The sequence below is a fragment of the Telmatherina bonti genome (assembly GCF_933228915.1).
Source record: "Telmatherina bonti genome assembly, chromosome: 8".
NCBI lineage: Eukaryota > Metazoa > Chordata > Actinopteri > Atheriniformes > Telmatherinidae > Telmatherina > Telmatherina bonti.
This window is the reverse complement of record NC_136626.1, coordinates 40,858,339-40,884,966: the sequence shown is the minus strand read 5'-3', so window position 1 is coordinate 40,884,966 and position 26,628 is coordinate 40,858,339. Positions and strand designations below refer to the sequence as shown.

Genomic DNA, 26,628 nt, shown 5'->3' with positions numbered 1-26,628 from the left:
CCTTACCTGGATAAACTCTGAAACAAGAACCTTCCCTAGATAAAATCTGAAACAAGAACCTTACCTCAATAAACTCTGAAACAAGAACCGTATCCAGATAAACTCTGAAACAAGAACCTTACCTGGATAAACTCTGAAACAAGAACCTTACCTCAATGAACTCTGAAACAAGAACCGTATCCAGATAAACTCTGAAACAAGAACCTTCCCTAGATAAACTCTGAAACAAGAACCTTCCCTAGATAAACTCTGAAACAAGAACCTTCCCTAGATAAACTGAAACAAGAACCTTCCCTAGATAAACTCTGAAACAAGAACCTTACCTAGACTTCTCTGAAACAAGAACCTTCCCTAGATAAACTCTGAAACACTAACCTTCCCTAGATGAACTCTAAAACAAGAACCTTCCCTAGATAAACTCTGAAACAAGAACCTTCCCTAGATAAACTGAAACAAGAACCTTCCCTAGATAAACTCTGAAACAAGAACCTTACCTAGACAAACTCTGAAACAAGAACCTTCCTTAGATAAACTGAAACAAGAACCTTCCTTAGATAAACTCTGAAACAAGAACCTTCCCTAGATAAAATCTGAAACAAGAACGTTACCTCAATAAACTCTGAAACAAGAACTGTATCCAGATAAACTCTGAAACAAGAACCTTCCCTAGATAAACTCTGAAACAAGAACCGTCCCTAGATAAACTCTGAAACAAGAACCTTCCCTAGATAAACTCTGAAACAAGAACCTTCCCTAGATAAACTCTGAAACAAGAACCTTCCCTAGATAAAATCTGAAACAAGAACCTTACCTCAATAAACTCTGAAACAAGAACCGTATCCAGATAAACTCTGAAACAAGAACCTTCCCTAGATAAACTGAAAAAAGAACCTTCCTTAGATAAACTCTGAAACAAAAACCTTACCTGGATAAACTCTGAAACAAGAACCTTCCTTAGATAAACTCTGAAACTAGAACCTTCCCTAAATATACTCTGAAACAAGAACCTTCCTTAGATAAACTCTAATACAAGAACCTTACTTAGATAAACTCTGAAACAAGAACCTTCCTTAGATAAACTCTGAAACAAAAACCTTACCTGGATAAACTCTGAAACAAGAACCTTCCTTAGATAAACTCTGAAACAAGAACCTTCCCTAGATAAACTCTGAAACAAGAACCTTCCCTAGATAAACTCTGAAACAAGAACCTTCCCTAGATAAAATCTGAAACAAGAACCTTACCTCAATAAACTCTGAAACAAGAACCGTATCCAGATAAACTCTGAAACAAGAACCTTCCCTAGATAAACTCTGAAACAAAAACCTTACCTGGATAAACTCTGAAACAAGAACCTTCCTTAGATAAACTCTGAAACAAAAACCTTACCTGGATAAACTCTGAAACAAGAACCTTCCCTAGATAAACTCTGAAACAAAAACCTTACCTGGATAAAATCTGAAACAAGAACCTTACCTCAATAAACTCTGAAACAAGAACCGTATCCAGATAAACTCTGAAACAAGAACCTTACCTAGATAAACTCTGAAACAAGAACCTTCCCTAGATAAACTCTGAAACAAGAACCTTCCCTAGATAAACTCTAAAACAAGAACCTTCCCTAGATGAACTCTGAAACACTAACCTTCCCTAGATAAACTCTAAAACAAGAACCTTCCCTAGATAAACTCTGAAACAAGAACCTTCCCTAGATAAACTCTGAAACAAGAACCTTCCCTAGATAAACTGAAACAAGAACCTTCCCTAGATAAACTCTGAAACAAGAACCTTACCTAGACTTCTCTGAAACAAGAACCTTCCCTAGATAAACTCTGAAACACTAACCTTCCCTAGATGAACTCTAAAACAAGAACCTTCCCTAGATAAACTCTGAAACAAGAACCTTCCCTAGATAAACTGAAACAAGAACCTTCCCTAGATAAACTCTGAAACAAGAACCTTACCTAGACAAACTCTGAAACAAGAACCTTCCTTAGATAAACTGAAACAAGAACCTTCCTTAGATAAACTCTGAAACAAGAACCTTCCCTAGATAAAATCTGAAACAAGAACGTTACCTCAATAAACTCTGAAACAAGAACTGTATCCAGATAAACTCTGAAACAAGAACCTTCCCTAGATAAACTCTGAAACAAGAACCGTCCCTAGATAAACTCTGAAACAAGAACCTTCCCTAGATAAACTCTGAAACAAGAACCTTCCCTAGATAAACTCTGAAACAAGAACCTTCCCTAGATAAAATCTGAAACAAGAACCTTACCTCAATAAACTCTGAAACAAGAACCGTATCCAGATAAACTCTGAAACAAGAACCTTCCCTAGATAAACTGAAAAAAGAACCTTCCTTAGATAAACTCTGAAACAAAAACCTTACCTGGATAAACTCTGAAACAAGAACCTTCCTTAGATAAACTCTGAAACTAGAACCTTCCCTAAATATACTCTGAAACAAGAACCTTCCTTAGATAAACTCTAATACAAGAACCTTACTTAGATAAACTCTGAAACAAGAACCTTCCTTAGATAAACTCTGAAACAAAAACCTTACCTGGATAAACTCTGAAACAAGAACCTTCCTTAGATAAACTCTGAAACAAGAACCTTCCCTAGATAAACTCTGAAACAAGAACCTTCCCTAGATAAACTCTGAAACAAGAACCTTCCCTAGATAAAATCTGAAACAAGAACCTTACCTCAATAAACTCTGAAACAAGAACCGTATCCAGATAAACTCTGAAACAAGAACCTTCCCTAGATAAACTCTGAAACAAAAACCTTACCTGGATAAACTCTGAAACAAGAACCTTCCTTAGATAAACTCTGAAACAAAAACCTTACCTGGATAAACTCTGAAACAAGAACCTTCCCTAGATAAACTCTGAAACAAAAACCTTACCTGGATAAAATCTGAAACAAGAACCTTACCTCAATAAACTCTGAAACAAGAACCGTATCCAGATAAACTCTGAAACAAGAACCTTACCTAGATAAACTCTGAAACAAGAACCTTCCCTAGATAAACTCTGAAACAAGAACCTTCCCTAGATAAACTCTGAAACAAGAACCTTCCCTAGATAAACTCTGAAACAAGAACCTTCCCTAGATAAACTCTAAAACAAGAACCTTCCCTAGATGAACTCTGAAACACTAACCTTCCCTAGATAAACTCTAAAACAAGAACCTTCCCTAGATAAACTCTGAAACAAGAACCTTCCCTAGATAAACTGAAACAAGAACCTTCCCTAGATAAACTCTAAAACAAGAACCTTCCCTAGATAAACTCTGAAACAAGAACCTTCCCTAGATAAACTGAAACAAGAACCTTACCTAGACAAACTCTGAAACAAGAACCTTCCCTAGATAAACTCTGAAACAAGAACCTTCCCTAGATAAACTGAAACAAGAACCTTCCCTAGATGAACTCTAAAACAAGAACCTTCCCTAGATAAACTCTGAAACAAGAACCTTCCCTAGATAAACTCTGAAACAAGAACCTTCCCTAGATAAACTGAAACAAGAACCTTCCCTAGATAAACTCTGAAACAAGAACCTTCCCTAGATAAAATCTGAAACAAGAACGTTACCTCAATAAACTCTGAAACAAGAACTGTATCCAGATAAACTCTGAAACAAGAACCTTCCCTAGATAAACTCTGAAACAAGAACCGTCCCTAGATAAACTCTGAAACAAGAACCTTCCCCAGATAAACTCTGAAACAAGAACCTTCCCTAGATAAACTCTGAAACAAGAACCTTCCCTAGATAAACTCTGAAACAAGAACCTTCCCTAGATAAAATCTGAAACAAGAACCTTACCTCAATAAACTCTGAAACAAGAACCGTATCCAGATAAACTCTGAAACAAGAACCTTACCTAGATAAACTCTGAAACAAGAACCTTCCCTAGATAAACTCTGAAACAAGAACCTTCCCTAGATAAACTCTAAAACAAGAACCTTCCCTAGATAAACTCTGAAACACTAACCTTCCCTAGATAAACTGAAACAAGAACCTTCCCTAGATAAACTCTGAAACAAGAACCTTCCCTAGACAAACTCTGAAACAAGAACCTTCCCTAGATAAACTCTGAAACACTAACCTTCCCTAGATAAACTCTAAAACAAGAACCTTCCCTAGATAAACTCTAAAACAAGAACCTTCCCTAGATAAACTCTGAAACAAGAACCTTCCCTAGATAAACTGAAACAAGAACCTTCCCTAGATAAACTCTGAAACAAGAACCTTACCTAGACAAACTCTGAAACAAGAACCTTCCTTAGATAAACTGAAACAAGAACCTTCCCTAGATAAAATCTGAAACAAGAACGTTACCTCAATAAACTCTGAAACAAGAACCTTCCCTAGATAAACTCTGAAAAAAGAACCTTCCCTAGATAAACTCTAAAACAAGAACCTTCCCTAGATAAACTCTGAAACACTAACCTTCCCTAGATAAACTCTAAAACAAGAACCTTCCCTAGATAAACTCTGAAACAAGAACCTTCCCTAGATAAACTGAAACAAGAACCTTCCCTAGATAAACTCTGAAACAAGAACCTTCCCTAGATAAACTCTGAAACAAGAACCTTCCCTAGATAAAATGAAACAAGAACCTTCCTTAGATAAACTCTGAAACAAGAACCTTCCCTAGATAAAATCTGAAACAAGAACGTTACCTCAATAAACTCTGAAACAAGAACCTTCCCTAGATAAACTCTGAAACAAGAACCTTCCCTAGATAAACTCTAAAACAAGAACCTTCCCTAGATAAACTCTGAAACACTAACCTTCCCTAGATAAACTCTAAAACAAGAACCTTCCCTAGATAAACTCTGAAACAAGAACCTTCCCTAGATAAACTGAAACAAGAACCTTCCCTAGATAAACTCTGAAACAAGAACCTTCCCTAGATAAACTCTGAAACACTAACCTTCCCTAGATGAACTCTAAAACAAGAACCTTCCCTAGATAAACTCTGAAACAAGAACCTTCCCTAGATAAACTGAAACAAGAACCTTACCTAGACAAACTCTGAAACAAGAACCTTCCCTAGATAAACTCTGAAACAAGAACCTTCCCTAGATAAACTGAAACAAGAACCTTCCCTAGATAAACTCTAAAACAAGAACCTTCCCTAGATAAACTCTGAAACAAGAACCTTCCCTAGATAAACTGAAACAAGAACCTTACCTAGACAAACTCTGAAACAAGAACCTTCCCTAGATAAACTCTGAAACAAGAACCTTCCCTAGATAAACTGAAACAAGAACCTTCCCTAGATGAACTCTAAAACAAGAACCTTCATTAGATAAACTCTGAAACAAGAACCTTCCCTAGATAAACTCTGAAACAAGAACCTTCCCTAGATAAACTGAAACAAGAACCTTCCCTAGATAAACTCTGAAACAAGAACCTTACCTAGACAAACTCTGAAACAAGAACCTTCCTTAGATAAACTGAAACAAGAACCTTCCTTAGATAAACTCTGAAACAAGAACCTTCCCTAGATAAAATCTGAAACAAGAACGTTACCTCAATAAACTCTGAAACAAGAACTGTATCCAGATAAACTCTGAAACAAGAACCTTCCCTAGATAAACTCTGAAACAAGAACCGTCCCTAGATAAACTCTGAAACAAGAACCTTCCCCAGATAAACTCTGAAACAAGAACCTTCCCTAGATAAACTCTGAAACAAGAACCTTCCCTAGATAAACTCTGAAACAAGAACCTTCCCTAGATAAACTCTGAAACAAGAACCTTCCCTAGATAAACTCTGAAACAAGAACCTTCCCTAGATAAAATCTGAAACAAGAACCTTACCTCAATAAACTCTGAAACAAGAACCGTATCCAGATAAACTCTGAAACAAGAACCTTCCCTAGATAAACTCTGAAACAAAAACCTTACCTGGATAAACTCTGAAACAAGAACCTTCCTTAGATAAACTCTGAAACAAAAACCTTACCTGGATAAACTCTGAAACAAGAACCTTCCCTAGATAAAATCTGAAACAAGAACCTTCCCTAGATAAAATCTGAAACAAGAACGTTACCTCAATAAACTCTGAAACAAGAACCGTATCCAGATAAACTCTGAAACAAGAACCTTACCTAGATAAACTCTGAAACAAGAACCTTCCCTAGATAAACTCTGAAACAAGAACCTTCCCTAGATAAACTCTAAAACAAGAACCTTACCTAGATAAACTCTGAAACACTAACCTTCCCTAGATAAACTCTAAAACAAGAACCTTCCCTAGATAAACTCTGAAACAAGAACCTTCCCTAGATAAACTGAAACAAGAACCTTCCCTAGATAAACTCTGAAACAAGAACCTTCCCTAGACAAACTCTGAAACAAGAACCTTCCCTAGATAAACTCTGAAACACTAACCTTCCCTAGATAAACTCTAAAACAAGAACCTTCCCTAGATAAACTCTAAAACAAGAACCTTCCCTAGATAAACTCTGAAACAAGAACCTTCCCTAGATAAACTGAAACAAGAACCTTCCCTAGATAAACTCTGAAACAAGAACCTTACCTAGACAAACTCTGAAACAAGAACCTTCCTTAGATAAACTGAAACAAGAACCTTCCCTAGATAAAATCTGAAACAAGAACGTTACCTCAATAAACTCTGAAACAAGAACCTTCCCTAGATAAACTCTGAAACAAGAACCTTCCCTAGATAAACTCTAAAACAAGAACCTTCCCTAGATAAACTCTGAAACACTAACCTTCCCTAGATAAACTCTAAAACAAGAACCTTCCCTAGATAAACTCTGAAACAAGAACCTTCCCTAGATAAACTGAAACAAGAACCTTCCCTAGATAAACTCTGAAACAAGAACCTTCCCTAGATAAACTCTGAAACAAGAACCTTCCCTAGATAAACTGAAACAAGAACCTTCCTTAGATAAACTCTGAAACAAGAACCTTCCCTAGATAAAATCTGAAACAAGAACGTTACCTCAATAAACTCTGAAACAAGAACCTTCCCTAGATAAACTCTGAAACAAGAACCTTCCCTAGATAAACTCTAAAACAAGAACCTTCCCTAGATAAACTCTGAAACACTAACCTTCCCTAGATAAACTCTAAAACAAGAACCTTCCCTAGATAAACTCTGAAACAAGAACCTTCCCTAGATAAACTGAAACAAGAACCTTCCCTAGATAAACTCTGAAACAAGAACCTTCCCTAGATAAACTCTGAAACACTAACCTTCCCTAGATGAACTCTAAAACAAGAACCTTCCCTAGATAAACTCTGAAACAAGAACCTTCCCTAGATAAACTGAAACAAGAACCTTCCCTAGATAAACTCTGAAACAAGAACCTTACCTAGACAAACTCTGAAACAAGAACCTTCCTTAGATAAACTGAAACAAGAACCTTCCCTAGATAAAATCTGAAACAAGAACGTTACCTCAATAAACTCTGAAACAAGAACTGTATCCAGATAAACTCTGAAACAAGAACCTTCCCTAGATAAACTCTGAAACAAGAACCGTCTCTAGATAAACTCTGAAACAAGAACCTTCCCTAGATAAACTCTGAAACAAGAACCTTCCCTAGATAAACTCTGAAACAAGAACCTTCCCTAGATAAAATCTGAAACAAGAACCTTACCTCAATAAACTCTGAAACAAGAACCGTATCCAGATAAACTCTGAAACAAGAACCTTCCCTAGATAAACTCTGAAACAAAAACCTTACCTGGATAAACTCTGAAACAAGAACCTTCCTTAGATAAACTCTGAAACAAAAACCTTACCTGGATAAACTCTGAAACAAGAACCTTCCCTAGATAAAATCTGAAACAAGAACCTTCCCTAGATAAAATCTGAAACAAGAACGTTACCTCAATAAACTCTGAAACAAGAACCGTATCCAGATAAACTCTGAAACAAGAACCTTACCTAGATAAACTCTGAAACAAGAACCTTCCCTAGATAAACTCTAAAACAAGAACCTTCCCTAGATAAACTCTGAAACAAGAACCTTCCCTAGATAAAATCTGAAACAAGAACCTTACCTCAATAAACTCTGAAACAAGAACCGTATCCAGATAAACTCTGAAACAAGAACCTTCCCTAGATAAACTCTGAAACAAAAACCTTACCTGGATAAACTCTGAAACAAGAACCTTCCTTAGATAAACTCTGAAACAAAAACCTTACCTGGATAAACTCTGAAACAAGAACCTTCCCTAGATAAACTCTGAAACAAAAACCTTACCTGGATAAAATCTGAAACAAGAACCTTACCTCAATAAACTCTGAAACAAGAACCGTATCCAGATAAACTCTGAAACAAGAACCTTACCTAGATAAACTCTGAAACAAGAACCTTCCCTAGATAAACTCTGAAACAAGAACCTTCCCTAGATAAACTCTAAAACAAGAACCTTCCCTAGATGAACTCTGAAACACTAACCTTCCCTAGATAAACTCTAAAACAAGAACCTTCCCTAGATAAACTCTGAAACAAGAACCTTCCCTAGATAAACTCTGAAACAAGAACCTTCCCTAGATAAACTGAAACAAGAACCTTCCCTAGATAAACTCTGAAACAAGAACCTTACCTAGACTTCTCTGAAACAAGAACCTTCCCTAGATAAACTCTGAAACACTAACCTTCCCTAGATGAACTCTAAAACAAGAACCTTCCCTAGATAAACTCTGAAACAAGAACCTTCCCTAGATAAACTGAAACAAGAACCTTCCCTAGATAAACTCTGAAACAAGAACCTTACCTAGACAAACTCTGAAACAAGAACCTTCCTTAGATAAACTGAAACAAGAACCTTCCTTAGATAAACTCTGAAACAAGAACCTTCCCTAGATAAAATCTGAAACAAGAACGTTACCTCAATAAACTCTGAAACAAGAACTGTATCCAGATAAACTCTGAAACAAGAACCTTCCCTAGATAAACTCTGAAACAAGAACCGTCCCTAGATAAACTCTGAAACAAGAACCTTCCCTAGATAAACTCTGAAACAAGAACCTTCCCTAGATAAACTCTGAAACAAGAACCTTCCCTAGATAAAATCTGAAACAAGAACCTTACCTCAATAAACTCTGAAACAAGAACCGTATCCAGATAAACTCTGAAACAAGAACCTTCCCTAGATAAACTGAAAAAAGAACCTTCCTTAGATAAACTCTGAAACAAAAACCTTACCTGGATAAACTCTGAAACAAGAACCTTCCTTAGATAAACTCTGAAACTAGAACCTTCCCTAAATATACTCTGAAACAAGAACCTTCCTTAGATAAACTCTAATACAAGAACCTTACTTAGATAAACTCTGAAACAAGAACCTTCCTTAGATAAACTCTGAAACAAAAACCTTACCTGGATAAACTCTGAAACAAGAACCTTCCTTAGATAAACTCTGAAACAAGAACCTTCCCTAGATAAACTCTGAAACAAGAACCTTCCCTAGATAAACTCTGAAACAAGAACCTTCCCTAGATAAAATCTGAAACAAGAACCTTACCTCAATAAACTCTGAAACAAGAACCGTATCCAGATAAACTCTGAAACAAGAACCTTCCCTAGATAAACTCTGAAACAAAAACCTTACCTGGATAAACTCTGAAACAAGAACCTTCCTTAGATAAACTCTGAAACAAAAACCTTACCTGGATAAACTCTGAAACAAGAACCTTCCCTAGATAAACTCTGAAACAAAAACCTTACCTGGATAAAATCTGAAACAAGAACCTTACCTCAATAAACTCTGAAACAAGAACCGTATCCAGATAAACTCTGAAACAAGAACCTTACCTAGATAAACTCTGAAACAAGAACCTTCCCTAGATAAACTCTGAAACAAGAACCTTCCCTAGATAAACTCTGAAACAAGAACCTTCCCTAGATAAACTCTGAAACAAGAACCTTCCCTAGATAAACTCTAAAACAAGAACCTTCCCTAGATGAACTCTGAAACACTAACCTTCCCTAGATAAACTCTAAAACAAGAACCTTCCCTAGATAAACTCTGAAACAAGAACCTTCCCTAGATAAACTGAAACAAGAACCTTCCCTAGATAAACTCTAAAACAAGAACCTTCCCTAGATAAACTCTGAAACAAGAACCTTCCCTAGATAAACTGAAACAAGAACCTTACCTAGACAAACTCTGAAACAAGAACCTTCCCTAGATAAACTCTGAAACAAGAACCTTCCCTAGATAAACTGAAACAAGAACCTTCCCTAGATGAACTCTAAAACAAGAACCTTCCCTAGATAAACTCTGAAACAAGAACCTTCCCTAGATAAACTCTGAAACAAGAACCTTCCCTAGATAAACTGAAACAAGAACCTTCCCTAGATAAACTCTGAAACAAGAACCTTCCCTAGATAAAATCTGAAACAAGAACGTTACCTCAATAAACTCTGAAACAAGAACTGTATCCAGATAAACTCTGAAACAAGAACCTTCCCTAGATAAACTCTGAAACAAGAACCGTCCCTAGATAAACTCTGAAACAAGAACCTTCCCCAGATAAACTCTGAAACAAGAACCTTCCCTAGATAAACTCTGAAACAAGAACCTTCCCTAGATAAACTCTGAAACAAGAACCTTCCCTAGATAAAATCTGAAACAAGAACCTTACCTCAATAAACTCTGAAACAAGAACCGTATCCAGATAAACTCTGAAACAAGAACCTTACCTAGATAAACTCTGAAACAAGAACCTTCCCTAGATAAACTCTGAAACAAGAACCTTCCCTAGATAAACTCTAAAACAAGAACCTTCCCTAGATAAACTCTGAAACACTAACCTTCCCTAGATAAACTGAAACAAGAACCTTCCCTAGATAAACTCTGAAACAAGAACCTTCCCTAGACAAACTCTGAAACAAGAACCTTCCCTAGATAAACTCTGAAACACTAACCTTCCCTAGATAAACTCTAAAACAAGAACCTTCCCTAGATAAACTCTAAAACAAGAACCTTCCCTAGATAAACTCTGAAACAAGAACCTTCCCTAGATAAACTGAAACAAGAACCTTCCCTAGATAAACTCTGAAACAAGAACCTTACCTAGACAAACTCTGAAACAAGAACCTTCCTTAGATAAACTGAAACAAGAACCTTCCCTAGATAAAATCTGAAACAAGAACGTTACCTCAATAAACTCTGAAACAAGAACCTTCCCTAGATAAACTCTGAAAAAAGAACCTTCCCTAGATAAACTCTAAAACAAGAACCTTCCCTAGATAAACTCTGAAACACTAACCTTCCCTAGATAAACTCTAAAACAAGAACCTTCCCTAGATAAACTCTGAAACAAGAACCTTCCCTAGATAAACTGAAACAAGAACCTTCCCTAGATAAACTCTGAAACAAGAACCTTCCCTAGATAAACTCTGAAACAAGAACCTTCCCTAGATAAAATGAAACAAGAACCTTCCTTAGATAAACTCTGAAACAAGAACCTTCCCTAGATAAAATCTGAAACAAGAACGTTACCTCAATAAACTCTGAAACAAGAACCTTCCCTAGATAAACTCTGAAACAAGAACCTTCCCTAGATAAACTCTAAAACAAGAACCTTCCCTAGATAAACTCTGAAACACTAACCTTCCCTAGATAAACTCTAAAACAAGAACCTTCCCTAGATAAACTCTGAAACAAGAACCTTCCCTAGATAAACTGAAACAAGAACCTTCCCTAGATAAACTCTGAAACAAGAACCTTCCCTAGATAAACTCTGAAACACTAACCTTCCCTAGATGAACTCTAAAACAAGAACCTTCCCTAGATAAACTCTGAAACAAGAACCTTCCCTAGATAAACTGAAACAAGAACCTTACCTAGACAAACTCTGAAACAAGAACCTTCCCTAGATAAACTCTGAAACAAGAACCTTCCCTAGATAAACTGAAACAAGAACCTTCCCTAGATAAACTCTAAAACAAGAACCTTCCCTAGATAAACTCTGAAACAAGAACCTTCCCTAGATAAACTGAAACAAGAACCTTACCTAGACAAACTCTGAAACAAGAACCTTCCCTAGATAAACTCTGAAACAAGAACCTTCCCTAGATAAACTGAAACAAGAACCTTCCCTAGATGAACTCTAAAACAAGAACCTTCATTAGATAAACTCTGAAACAAGAACCTTCCCTAGATAAACTCTGAAACAAGAACCTTCCCTAGATAAACTGAAACAAGAACCTTCCCTAGATAAACTCTGAAACAAGAACCTTACCTAGACAAACTCTGAAACAAGAACCTTCCTTAGATAAACTGAAACAAGAACCTTCCTTAGATAAACTCTGAAACAAGAACCTTCCCTAGATAAAATCTGAAACAAGAACGTTACCTCAATAAACTCTGAAACAAGAACTGTATCCAGATAAACTCTGAAACAAGAACCTTCCCTAGATAAACTCTGAAACAAGAACCGTCCCTAGATAAACTCTGAAACAAGAACCTTCCCCAGATAAACTCTGAAACAAGAACCTTCCCTAGATAAACTCTGAAACAAGAACCTTCCCTAGATAAACTCTGAAACAAGAACCTTCCCTAGATAAACTCTGAAACAAGAACCTTCCCTAGATAAACTCTGAAACAAGAACCTTCCCTAGATAAAATCTGAAACAAGAACCTTACCTCAATAAACTCTGAAACAAGAACCGTATCCAGATAAACTCTGAAACAAGAACCTTCCCTAGATAAACTCTGAAACAAAAACCTTACCTGGATAAACTCTGAAACAAGAACCTTCCTTAGATAAACTCTGAAACAAAAACCTTACCTGGATAAACTCTGAAACAAGAACCTTCCCTAGATAAAATCTGAAACAAGAACCTTCCCTAGATAAAATCTGAAACAAGAACGTTACCTCAATAAACTCTGAAACAAGAACCGTATCCAGATAAACTCTGAAACAAGAACCTTACCTAGATAAACTCTGAAACAAGAACCTTCCCTAGATAAACTCTGAAACAAGAACCTTCCCTAGATAAACTCTAAAACAAGAACCTTACCTAGATAAACTCTGAAACACTAACCTTCCCTAGATAAACTCTAAAACAAGAACCTTCCCTAGATAAACTCTGAAACAAGAACCTTCCCTAGATAAACTGAAACAAGAACCTTCCCTAGATAAACTCTGAAACAAGAACCTTCCCTAGACAAACTCTGAAACAAGAACCTTCCCTAGATAAACTCTGAAACACTAACCTTCCCTAGATAAACTCTAAAACAAGAACCTTCCCTAGATAAACTCTAAAACAAGAACCTTCCCTAGATAAACTCTGAAACAAGAACCTTCCCTAGATAAACTGAAACAAGAACCTTCCCTAGATAAACTCTGAAACAAGAACCTTACCTAGACAAACTCTGAAACAAGAACCTTCCTTAGATAAACTGAAACAAGAACCTTCCCTAGATAAAATCTGAAACAAGAACGTTACCTCAATAAACTCTGAAACAAGAACCTTCCCTAGATAAACTCTGAAACAAGAACCTTCCCTAGATAAACTCTAAAACAAGAACCTTCCCTAGATAAACTCTGAAACACTAACCTTCCCTAGATAAACTCTAAAACAAGAACCTTCCCTAGATAAACTCTGAAACAAGAACCTTCCCTAGATAAACTGAAACAAGAACCTTCCCTAGATAAACTCTGAAACAAGAACCTTCCCTAGATAAACTCTGAAACAAGAACCTTCCCTAGATAAACTGAAACAAGAACCTTCCTTAGATAAACTCTGAAACAAGAACCTTCCCTAGATAAAATCTGAAACAAGAACGTTACCTCAATAAACTCTGAAACAAGAACCTTCCCTAGATAAACTCTGAAACAAGAACCTTCCCTAGATAAACTCTAAAACAAGAACCTTCCCTAGATAAACTCTGAAACACTAACCTTCCCTAGATAAACTCTAAAACAAGAACCTTCCCTAGATAAACTCTGAAACAAGAACCTTCCCTAGATAAACTGAAACAAGAACCTTCCCTAGATAAACTCTGAAACAAGAACCTTCCCTAGATAAACTCTGAAACACTAACCTTCCCTAGATGAACTCTAAAACAAGAACCTTCCCTAGATAAACTCTGAAACAAGAACCTTCCCTAGATAAACTGAAACAAGAACCTTCCCTAGATAAACTCTGAAACAAGAACCTTACCTAGACAAACTCTGAAACAAGAACCTTCCTTAGATAAACTGAAACAAGAACCTTCCCTAGATAAAATCTGAAACAAGAACGTTACCTCAATAAACTCTGAAACAAGAACTGTATCCAGATAAACTCTGAAACAAGAACCTTCCCTAGATAAACTCTGAAACAAGAACCGTCTCTAGATAAACTCTGAAACAAGAACCTTCCCTAGATAAACTCTGAAACAAGAACCTTCCCTAGATAAACTCTGAAACAAGAACCTTCCCTAGATAAAATCTGAAACAAGAACCTTACCTCAATAAACTCTGAAACAAGAACCGTATCCAGATAAACTCTGAAACAAGAACCTTCCCTAGATAAACTCTGAAACAAAAACCTTACCTGGATAAACTCTGAAACAAGAACCTTCCTTAGATAAACTCTGAAACAAAAACCTTACCTGGATAAACTCTGAAACAAGAACCTTCCCTAGATAAAATCTGAAACAAGAACCTTCCCTAGATAAAATCTGAAACAAGAACGTTACCTCAATAAACTCTGAAACAAGAACCGTATCCAGATAAACTCTGAAACAAGAACCTTACCTAGATAAACTCTGAAACAAGAACCTTCCCTAGATAAACTCTAAAACAAGAACCTTCCCTAGATAAACTCTGAAACACTAACCTTCCCTAGATAAACTCTAAAACAAGAACCTTCCCTAGAAAAACTCTGAAACAAGAACCTTCCCTAGACAAACTCTGAAACAAGAACCTTCCTTAGATAAACTGAAACAAGAACCTTCCTTAGATAAACTCTGAAACAAGAACCTTCCCTAGATAAAATCTGAAACAAGAACGTTACCTCAATAAACTCTGAAACAAGAACTGTATCCAGATAAACTCTGAAACAAGAACCTTCCCTAGATAAACTCTGAAACAAGAACTGTCCCTAGATAAACTCTGAAACAAGAACCTTCCCTAGATAAACTCTGAAACAAGAACCTTCCCTAGATAAACTCTGAAACAAGAACCTTCCCTAGATAAACTCTGAAACAAGAACCTTCCCTAGATAAAATCTGAAACAAGAACCTTCCCTAGATAAACTCTGAAACAAGAACCGTATCCAGATAAACTCTGAAACAAGAACCTTCCCTAGATAAACTCTGAAACAAGAACCGTCCCTAGATAAACTCTGAAACAAGAACCTTCCCTAGATAAACTCTGAAACAAGAACCTTCCCTAGATAAACTCTGAAACAAGAACCTTCCCTAGATAAACTCTGAAACAAGAACCTTCCCTAGATAAACTCTGAAACAAGAACCTTCCCTAGATAAAATCTGAAACAAGAACCTTACCTCAATAAACTCTGAAACAAGAACCGTATCCAGATAAACTCTGAAACAAGAACCTTCCCTAGATAAACTGAAACAAGAACCTTCCTTAGATAAACTCTGAAACAAGAACCTTCCTTAGATAAACTCTGAAACAAGAACCTTACCTCAATAAACTCTGAAACAAGAACCGTATCCAGATAAACTCTGAAACAAGAACCTTCCCTAGATAAACTCTGAAACAAGAACCTTACCTCAATAAACTCTGAAACAAGAACCGTCCCTAGATAAACTCTGAAACAAGAACCTTCCCTAGATAAACTCTGAAACAAGAACCTTCACTAGATAAACTCTGAAACAAGAACCTTCCCTAGATAAACTCTGAAACAAGAACCTTCCCTAGATAAAATCTGAAACAAGAACCTTACCTCAATAAACTCTGAAACAAGAACCGTATCCAGATAAACTCTGAAACAAGAACCTTCCCTAGATAAACTCTGAAACAAAAACCTTACCTGGATAAACTCTGAAACAAGAACCTTCCTTAGATAAACTCTGAAACAAGAACCTTCCTTAGATAAACTCTGAAATAAGAACCTTCCCTAGACAAACTCTAAAAAAAGAACCTTCCCTAGACAAACTCTGAAACAAGAACCTTCCCTAGATAAACTCTGAAAAAAGAACCTTACCAAAATAAACTCTGAAACAAGAACCTTCCCTAGATAAACTCAGAAACTAGAACCTTCCCTAGATGAACTCTGAAACAAGAACCTTCCTTAGATAAACTCTGAAACAAGAACCTTCCCTAGATAAAATCTGAAACAAGAACCTTACCTCAATAAACTCTGAAACAAGAACCTTCCCTAGATAAAATCTGAAACAAGAACCGTATCCAGATAAACTCTGAAACAAGAACCTTCCCTAGATAAACTCTGAAACAAGAACCTTCCCTAGATAAACTCTGAAACAAGAACCTTCCCTAGATAAACTCTGAAACAAGAACCTTCCCTAGATAAACTCTGAAACAAGAACCTTCCCTAGATAAACTCTGAAACAAGAACCTTCCCTAGATAAACTCTGAAACACTAACCTTCCCTAGATAAACTCTGAAACAAGAACCTTCCCTAGATAAACTCTGAAACAAGAACCTTCCCGAGATAAACTCTAAAAGAAGAACCTTCCCTAGATAAACTCTGAAACAAGAACCTTCCCTAGATAAACTCTGAAACAAGAACCGTACCTAGATAAACTCTAAAACAAGAACCTTCCCTAGATAAACTCTGAAACGGATCCTTACCGAGATAAACTCATGATGAATTCTTTATATCACAGCAGAGATCCACGTTGCAGTATCTTATGTCATTAGAACTCTGTCATCTGTTTGGCACTACACAACACACAATGTTATCTTTTACAGTATCTGCTCTCAGGGGTACAAAGGCCACAACACATACAAACACACTCATGGTCACCACTGACAATTTTTGTTTTGTCAAATATGAATACTTGAGTCGTCCGTGTTTGTCTTAATTCTGATCTGTAACAAAACTGATGATATAAGAACAAGATTACATTAACTTAATTCGATTTTTGTTGGTACGCTACATTAGAAAATCAACAGTCAAAAATTCATGCCAGGTTTCTGACAGCAATTGGATTTCCTGCAATTCAACTCTGGGTTTCCTTCTCTCCAGTCTCACCCCTTCCTAAACCATGCACCGGTCCCTGGGTTATCTGTCTTGGGGAGTGTGGTGGAGCCGGATCTTCCTGGGCATTTGGGGGGTTATGGGGAAGGGTTGTCCTCGGGCCACTGTGGCCCTGTCGTCTGCCTGCCTCTGGGAGGGTGGTGCCTGGCCTGCCATCGGAGTGGGCACGTGGCACCCCTGTGGTGGGTTGGCTGGCATACAGCCCCGGGATGAGGCTGGTCTCACGGATCCCATGGGCCCCCCCTGATCTGCCTCTGATCATTGCAGGGGTCTGGTTGCACTTACACAGTCACTAATCACTATTCATTCTTAAAATTTACTAACCTGCAGCTGATCCAGCCATTCTGTTACCCAGTGGGTTTAATCACCAACTAAAGTTCATGTTTTACATTGTGTGGATGATGTTTAGTTGTGATTAACATTTCTTTTGTTTCTTCATCAGCTTATGTGTTAATTTCCCCTGATAATTGTTGGTTTTCTTTTCTTGGAGATGTTGCAGGTGGTGTTCTGTTTTCTTGCAGGTGTAGCAGCTGGTTGTCTCTGTTTAGATTTAATGTTTCATAGTGTTGATATCTCTGTATCCTGGTGGAACCTTGTCCTTGTAACCTCACTCTCTCACTTTCCTCTTCTTTCCTGTTCACTTTCTCCTTTCTCTGTCCCCAACCCTCTTGTCCAACATTAAAGGGGTGCTGTGATGGTATTTCAAGTTTTCTGAGCTTTCTACAGTGTTACAGTGTTGAATCCTCATCAGACATGTGAACGACACAGTTTTTTATCACCTGTTTGAGTTTAAGTTTCAGCACTCTCTCTGTTCGGTTTCCATGGCAACGAAAAACGCGTGGTTTTAGAGAGTTTTTTCTACGTGGAAATCCTTGTGACGTCCCGGGGGATAAGGTTCGGTGATTGGTTACCTTCTACTGGTTAACAAGGGCATGTACAAATACATCAGGCGGGTGGAAACCGTGGGATAAAGTTATTTCCAACGATGGCTGGTGAGTTTACCAAAGAGAGACATCCTGCTGCATTCGTTGCTGTGGGTTGCTGTTTTCCACTTCGTTTTCAGGCTCTGATTCAGGTTCCAACATGTAGGGCTGGATGCTATGTGTTGACATTGTAGTTTGTTTTTTTATTGAGTTCATATGAGCCTAATCCTTCTGTTTATGAGATGTTACAATGACGGTGAAAGCAGTTGCGGTGCGCGCTCCCGATGTAGTGCAGTGGCGGGAGGCGGGGCTTAATGCGGAAGAGTCTCAATCCACTCGTTTTGCCCGCAGGCTGATCTGACAGCCTACGGAGAGGGTCGGTCTGAAGTAAATAAAGCCATTTGGGACAATAACTCCATCAATCCCAGACCTTCTGGGCTCAGAAATAAAAATAAATTAGCCTGAAATGCACCTAATAGTTCCACTTTAACGTCACATAACTCCCACATGGTTCAGGCAGCCCAGAAATTCACCATAAAACCAATGACATGAGGGTAGACATAGTTAATTCACCTGCTGACTGTATCAAGAAAAGATTTAAAACAACCCTCTCAATCCGATTGAAAATCCTTTCTGATCAAGTCCGACTGGATCGGTTGTGGTTACATGACACATTTTTATTATGATTGGACATTCAGTTGGATTAGAATAGATCCGTGTAAGAAAAGTTGATAAACATTTCAGTCTGTCCAGTGCTGGTATTAACTAGCTGTACAAAATAAACAGTTAAACCAATACTATTATAACCGTCCCTCCCATTACATTAGCTCTAATATCCACTAAATAAACTACATGAGTTTACTCTGAAGGGAAGGAATCATCTCATTCTTGCTCTTCCTGTTATCCAAACACAACCTCATTCAGACCCTCCTGGGACCACAGACACTTTTTATGAGAGTGAGAACCAGAATAATTCTTTCTCTTTTGTGGTGTTTATTGTGCAGATGTTGCAGAACAGATAGACCAACAGATCTGGAGCTAAATAGACACAACGGAGTGGTTTATGGATAAATGCTTTAGTTATTCACAGACCATGTATCCTGCACAAATACCAAACTGCTGCTTCATTCTAACATTCATTCATTCTTCTGGTATAAGAAGATCTTAATATTTGTCCTACTGTCCCTTAAATAAGACAGAAGTTTGTAATCCTCTACAAAGTGCTGACTGCAGAAAACTTGTTGCACAAGATTTTAACAGGACAAAATCAAAAACAAATATGATAGATTATTATTTAAATAAATAAATAATAAAATATCTAGAACTGTAAGCTGTTATAATGGGGTCCACTTATTAAAGAATGTGCATAGAATGCTGAGCTTTCTTTGGGTTTTCATAGGATTGATATTTACTGAATTTTAAATCTGTAGCTTTTTCATGCATTTAATGGCTGAATTAAAAATATTTATAGGATGCAGGATGGAGTCTGAATTAGCCATCGACAGGGGACACTGATGGGAAAATGGCTATCGTTTTGTACTGTGTCCTGAATTAACTAGCAAAACTGAAAAAGTCTAAGTCATTTGCTTCAGCTTACACTAGTTTTACAAGCCAAAATTTCACACTGTTCAGGTCAATACCCTTGAATAAGTTAGCGAAAATAAGTTTAGCATATTTTGCAATGTAACATCAGAAAACATTGTTCCAAGAGTGAAAATGCAGATTAGAAAAAGACTTGGATTTATTTAAGGAATGTGCCAATGTTAAGTAGGTGAAGTTACAAGTCATGGTTTGGGAGTTAGAGGCTAAAATATATGTCACCATATTAGTGTGGCTGGCATGTCACTTTTTAGATTTCTCTCCATGGAGAAGAGGTGCCCAAGCCCTGTAAATGCCATTGTCCATAAATTGTGGTTTGAACCACCCAGACACTTGGCACAGGGTCCTGAAAAAATCTGGGATGGGTATGATGGTGTCTGCTGTGTTTATAATTAATTTAGGCTATCTCTGATTGATGTTTGAGCAATTGAAAATAAATTTATGAATTTTGCCATTTCTAGACAAAAAATTTTAAATACTCATTAAAATACAAAGTTGTAAAATTCACAAATGATATATGTTCGGAGTTGTATAACTCTTTTGGGTGTATCTCCGACTTGTACTTGCTGAAAAAGAAGTTATTAATAGTCATTTTATAATTAAACTGAAAAAGATGTTGCTCATGAATCTTGATCTAACTTCACACATTTTATCAGCATGATCCATAGAATGACTGTGGCAAATTTGGTGCCAACTGACTAAGTAATCTGGTAAAAAAAAAAAAAAAAAAAAAGAGATTCACACTTTGACCTTATTTGCAAATTAGTGTGCAACTTCTCTGTGAACTGTAAGTTGCAGTAACACAAATTTCAGCAAGGTTCATGGGATATATCCTCCTAATCTGACCTCTGTAGAATATAGCGGTGATTGTTAGTGATTTTCAAAATCTGGAAGCAGAGCAAATTTCAGCTGCTCATAAACAAGACACGCTTTCTTTTATCATTATCACTACATTCCAGATATCATCTTAGGATGACTTGAGGTATATGTGTAAGAAGTTTTAAGCATATCCATCTGGCAATTTCTGAGATATGAACCACTTATATTGTGCCTTAGATTCAAATTTTCAAAAATGTGGCCAGCAGAAGTATCAAGTTATCCACCGGGTTAATAAATTTCATCTGATCATCTTACGCTGTTTTTGAGTTTAAAAAGATTTAAAAAGATTGAAAGACTGTTTTTATTAGATGGATCACTAGTTTGATGAGCCTAATTTTTGTAGAACAATTCCCCTTGGACTAGTTAACAATAATATGTTTTGCATATTTTGCTAAGTAAACACAAAAAATGTCTTTGTAGACAGAAATAGTCAAATAGCGACTAATAGGGCATGATACAATCTGGAAATGTATCATAAATGATTGTGATTATTGGTTTTAGCGTTAGAAGCCTAAATGTAAAGACCATCAGCAAAGCTACTTAGTAGTTTACATATGGCAATGTATGGATACAACACTGATGATGTGCACAAGTTGTGCATCAGTAGATGTTTTCTTAACCATTATATGTTGAAAGCTCCAGTAACACCCAGAAACAAACCACAGAGTGGACCACGGCAGCATTCCTGGCCAATCCCTTCGAGTTGACCAAGCGGCTCTCGGTCAAAAGAGGACTGACCGCCTTACTTGCTCTAAGGATGCCATTACTGCCCATCTCAAGGTCCTGTATAACAGCCCCACTAGCGAAGAACCATTGAGTCCATGCGATGCATTGACAACACCACCAGAGCCTACAGTGAATTTCAACCTAAAGGAGCCCTGTCTAAAGGAAGTGGAGAGAAAAAGCAAGATCAAGCTTAGTGCCAGGACCAAGTGGAGTGCCTTATAAAGTGTACAAGAACTACCCAAAGCTACTATATCAGTTTTGGAGGGCCCTAAGAGTGATCTGGAGGAGAGGGTAGATCACCCAATCATAGAGGTATGCCGAAGGAGTGTACATTCTGAAGGAGGATAGGTCTGAGAACATCAACCAGCTCCAAATTATCTCCTTGCTCAGTATGGAGAGTATGATCTTTTTCAGTATCGTGGCCAAGAGACTTTCTGACTTCCTACTCAGTAATAAGTACATCGACACATCATTGTAAAAAGGGAGGGATACCAGGAGTTTCTGGTTGCCTGGAAGACACAGACATTGTAACCCAGCTTATCAGGGCGGTAAAAGAAGGAAGAGGGGACCTGGCTGTGTTATGGCTGGATCTTACCAACACTTATGGATCAACAGCCCACAAACTGGTAGAAGTCGCACTGGAGAAACACCATATACCCCAGAGGGTGAGATCTAATCCGGGACTAGCTGAACAAGAGACAGTTAAGAATCCCATCACACATCACCCAAACCAGTTTGAGACCTGACAACACCTCAATCTCAGAGGCCACGAAACAACTAATCCTGCTTGAGTTAACAGTGCCCTGGGAAGAGAGTATGGAGGAGGCACATGAGGGAAAAGGATCAAGAGCTGGTGGAGGATTGTCAGAGTAATGTGTGGAGGACCAGGTGCATGCCATTGGAGGTGGGCAGTCGGGGATTTGCTAGTTATTCCCTGAGCAGGGCTGATGGTGCATTGGGCATAACACGTGCCAACAGACGAAGAGCCATCAGCAGCAATGCAGAGGAAGCAGAGAGAACCTCCAGATTGCTCTGGTTGAGGAGGGGAGCGCAGTGGGGGTAGCAGAACGCCACGTGGACACAGGCCGGGGTTTGATTTGCCCTGACAGGTCACTTGGAGGGTGTCTGTTGTAAGACCTGAAACACCCAGTGATTCCAGGATACAACACTGATGATGTGTCCAAGTTGTGTATCTTGACAGAATTCTCTACATAGACAATAGGTGTCCAATCTCTGTAAATGCTATTGTCCTTACATTATTGCCCATTATTCTCCCTTCCATGTGTAAATGGGGACATTCATTTCAAGGGAAAGATCCTCCAAGTCTTAGCTATATAGGACAAGTGACAAAGTGGGTAAGGTGCCACCACTTGTCACTGTTACTTAACACAAAAACAGCTAACCATTTTGTGTTTGAGTTACTGATAGTCTTCTTTATCCTCTCAGTGGTAAGCAGACATCAACTATCCTGGGTTTGTTTGTGTTTTGTGTTTGAGCAAAGTTAAAATATACAACCAATATAAATAATTTGGTTTAATATTCTCTTTGCTTTGTTAATGAAATGTTAGTATTCTTAATTTACTTATCATCCTTATGTTCTAGCACCAAAAGGAGGAAGAGCTGCTCATGTCCTGCATTTAGAGGGTTTTACCCAACTGGTGATGTCACTGGATGGTACCAAGTATGGGAAGGGGGGGGAGTTGTATTGTGTTACAGGAATTGGTTTGTCTTTTATAGGACATGTATTGTACCAGATGTTTGGGGATGGGGAAACAGTTTGGAGAGTTATCTGTGACAGCGGGGAAAGAATGACTAAGACATTATTTAGCGCGCGTACCTGAAAGGTGGAACATGCTGGGGGCGGCCATGTTGGGATTCAGGTGTGAGGGTACTTAAGGCGGGCATTTTGTTTGTCCGCGAGAGCCGATACTGGGTGCATGTTAGATTACTTTAGGCTTATTCGATATCAGTTATGTTTAGTGGGTAAAATGTAATGTGTGTAATGATAATTTTCCATTGTGGGTTTCTATGTGTTTTAAGACAACATGCAGCATCGCACAATAAATCCTCAACTTGTTGGAGGATGTCTGCTGACTGCCATCTGTTAGCCACTCTGGCAACGCAACCTACAATAGGACACAATGGCGATTTAGTGAATTTTTAAAATTCAGGGGTGGAGCCTTGTGTTCTGCTCAAAAACCACACCCACTTAGTCCAATTATTACTTTATTCTCATCTCGGGATTATGTGTGTATAAACTTTGAAGCATATCAGTGCAGCTGTTTTTGCGGTACACACTACTCAACGATATAGATCCCCGAGATTTAACATTTTCCAAAATATGACTACTAGGAAAGTATAAAAATCCTCCCTTGTTTAATAACTTCGATGTAATTATCTAATGCTGTTGTGGAGTTGTCAGCCAAGTTTTAGCATCATATTCAGATATGTAGATATGTATAGTGTCGTAATGGAGCAAAACAGTGACCATTTTGAAAGACTGTTTTTTAAAGCTGTGCCTCTAGTTTTATGAGCCAAATTTTTCCTGTGATTGTTTGTAAGCCATTGGACAAGTTCATGAAAATAGTTTTCATACGTTTTACTACCAGAGGTGTATAAAGTAGAAGTAAAAATAAATATCCTGCTATGGTCCTAGATCTACTGATGCATTTTGAACAGGTGTTTTCACTAAAAGGCTCATCTACCTGCAGTGGAGCTGATTAAATTCAGCTGGTTTAGTGCCTGGTTGGAAAGAGCTGCCGGACAGGACTTCTACTTTATACATCTGTGTTTGCTATTGACACATGGGTACATTTTTTGGCAATAAAGTATATTACAGAAAGATGGGGCATCATTCAAGGAATCTGGGAATGTATCATGATTGACTTTGCAACTTTGGGCACTCATATTAGACATCAAAGCATAACGACCTTCACCATAGCGCCACCTTTTTAGATTTTTGCATGAACAACTTTTGTTCAAGCCCTATAAATGCTACCATCCATACACGTATGGTTTAGACTGCCTGTGTAGTTTTTGGCATGAAGAAAAATAATAATAAGAATAAAATAAAGCAAAAAAAAACATAAGGGTTCCAGCATGCTGGAGTTCTAAGAACCGCACACAGAACTTTTGCCATTCCCCCCGCCATGTGCCCTCTACTGACATCTAATTCAGCATCCATCTTGCATCCTACCTGACCTCGCTCCAGCCAGGAAAATCCAATCTTACAATGACTTGAGTTTTTTCCCCTTTCTTTTAATCTTTTCCTTGCTATATCAGTGATGTTGCATGTTCAGAACAGTCAGTTCCTGACTATGCCATGAAGCGAACCTCTGCGGCAACGTCACATCGCGTCCCGGATGTAAAAGTTGTATGTTGTGGTTTCTCAGCCCCTGTACACTGCTGGATAGCAGCACCTCTAGAAATAAACATGGTAGATGTCACTTTTCTATTACACCTACAATTGCACAAAAACTAAATATCGCAATAAAAAAACGCTAATAGAAACACCTACATTTTGAAAAAAGTCTCAAATATCGCTTATAAGTTTTTACGCCCTCCTGAGGTGGCTTTTCAGACCTTTTTTAATATAGAAACATATCGCAAAAGTGGAATGGAATGGAATGTGAGGGGCCATAACCAGATCATTTCCGGTGAAGACGCAGTGTGGAACATTTCAAATTTTTAGAAATGAAAATGGGGGCGAAAAGCTGTAGCAATTTCTCCACAGGAAATAGAAAACCCCTAAATTAATCTACGTGGTGACCTTGCATAAACCCCAATTCCTGTAGTATCTCATCAACCGGACGGAATTTTAAGACAACTGAGCCATATGCGCTAAACACTGTTCAATGGAAACACCTGCAAAAAGCAATTGTTATTTGTCAACACTTAAAAGTATTGCAATTCTTTAGCAAAAAAATGTAACAGAAACACGGCTATTGTGTCACTTAACATGTCCAGAACGCAGAGTTTTATCAGAAAGTTACGTGATGCGTCTTTAACAATGGCTACAGTTACATGATGGGTTTTAATTTGGAATTAATAATTCGGAATTGAATAATTCGGAATTAACGTCTTCTCCTTCAAGTTTACATGACAATAATAATTCCGAATGGAAGTTTACATGAAACACGTCCTCACTTAATTCCTCTGAAGAGCGGTGGGTTGGGAAGGTTCTGATTGGACAGAGGGTGCATGTGGCGTATGATGTATACCAGAAATAAACAAAGTTGGCTCCCTGCTTCTCGTCTTTTCAGTCGTAACTTGTAAATACTACATAAAAAGTACCAGTTTCGCCGCTGTTTTTATTATAACTTTGAAGTAGCAGCTCAACACAAGCATACTACTTCACTTTTTGCAGAAACTGAGAAGGAGAAGAAAGATAGACCACCGGGAGGCAAAACAACGTCATCGTCGGGACAGGACGAGGTAACAAGCATGCTCAGAACGACCAGAATTAACTTCGAGTGGAATGAAGGTTTACATGACAGAGGAATTATGTAGTTATATATATAAAAATGTGCATTAGGAATGAAGTGTTTACATGGTCGTTTTTCAGTAGTATAAAGTGGAATTAACTTTTATTCAGAATCAAAGAGGAATTAAAACTCCCATGTAAACGTAGCAAATGAGACAGACAAAATCTACATGCAAACCCAGCTAGTAGGCTTCTCACCTGTTCTGCTCCTCCAGCTTTGCGAGCAGCTCCACATCATCCGGACTAAGCTGCACTGGTGACGACGGGGAGACAGCGGGGGATGACGGAGATGTGGACGGGGATGCGCCAGTGGTCTGTAAGGATGTGGGTGCAGCCACCTGACTTGCCATCTGACTGACGGTGTAGGAAACAGAGTTCTTTACCCATGAGAGAGTAGAACTCAGCTTTCCTGACACCTTGTCTGTCGCCACCTAAACCAAAAAAAGATACAGAAAAGGAACGATGCTTTGAATTATTTCATTACATCTCTGTAAGACAGTAGCATTTAGATCCTGACAGGACATGCTATTATCCCACCAGTAACACATCACGTGCTTCTGGTTCTGTTCAAGTAGCACACAGTCAGCACCGATAGTTTATTTTCAGTCAGCTTTAGTAAATTTGTCATTTTGAAAACACAATCAATCACAGTGACTGTGTGATTATCAGGTTTAGACTCAGGACAATCAGCAACAGCTCTTAAAGTCTGATTATCTTGAAAAAGACAAGTTCTTCTTCTTCTAAATATGAGAATTCAGTTTTATTCAGGTAAACGGTTGTATTAAACAAACCTAAACTGGAAATTTGGTTAATATAAAAACTGT

General features: G+C 37.8%; 1 protein-coding gene across 1 annotated transcript in view; it reads right to left on the bottom strand.

Annotated features, from left to right (window-relative positions):
- Positions 1-26,628, bottom strand: part of LOC306759986 (ecotropic viral integration site 5 protein homolog) — a gene marked incomplete at its 3' end in the record, with an annotated part of 63,343 nt that overhangs the window by 21,552 nt on the left and 15,163 nt on the right. Inside the window, exon 2 of the mRNA XM_079245732.1 lies at positions 26,003-26,235. Coding sequence (XP_079101858.1) covers positions 26,003-26,154 — 152 coding nt within the window. The 5' untranslated portion in view covers positions 26,155-26,235. The remainder of the gene's footprint in view (positions 1-26,002; positions 26,236-26,628) is intronic.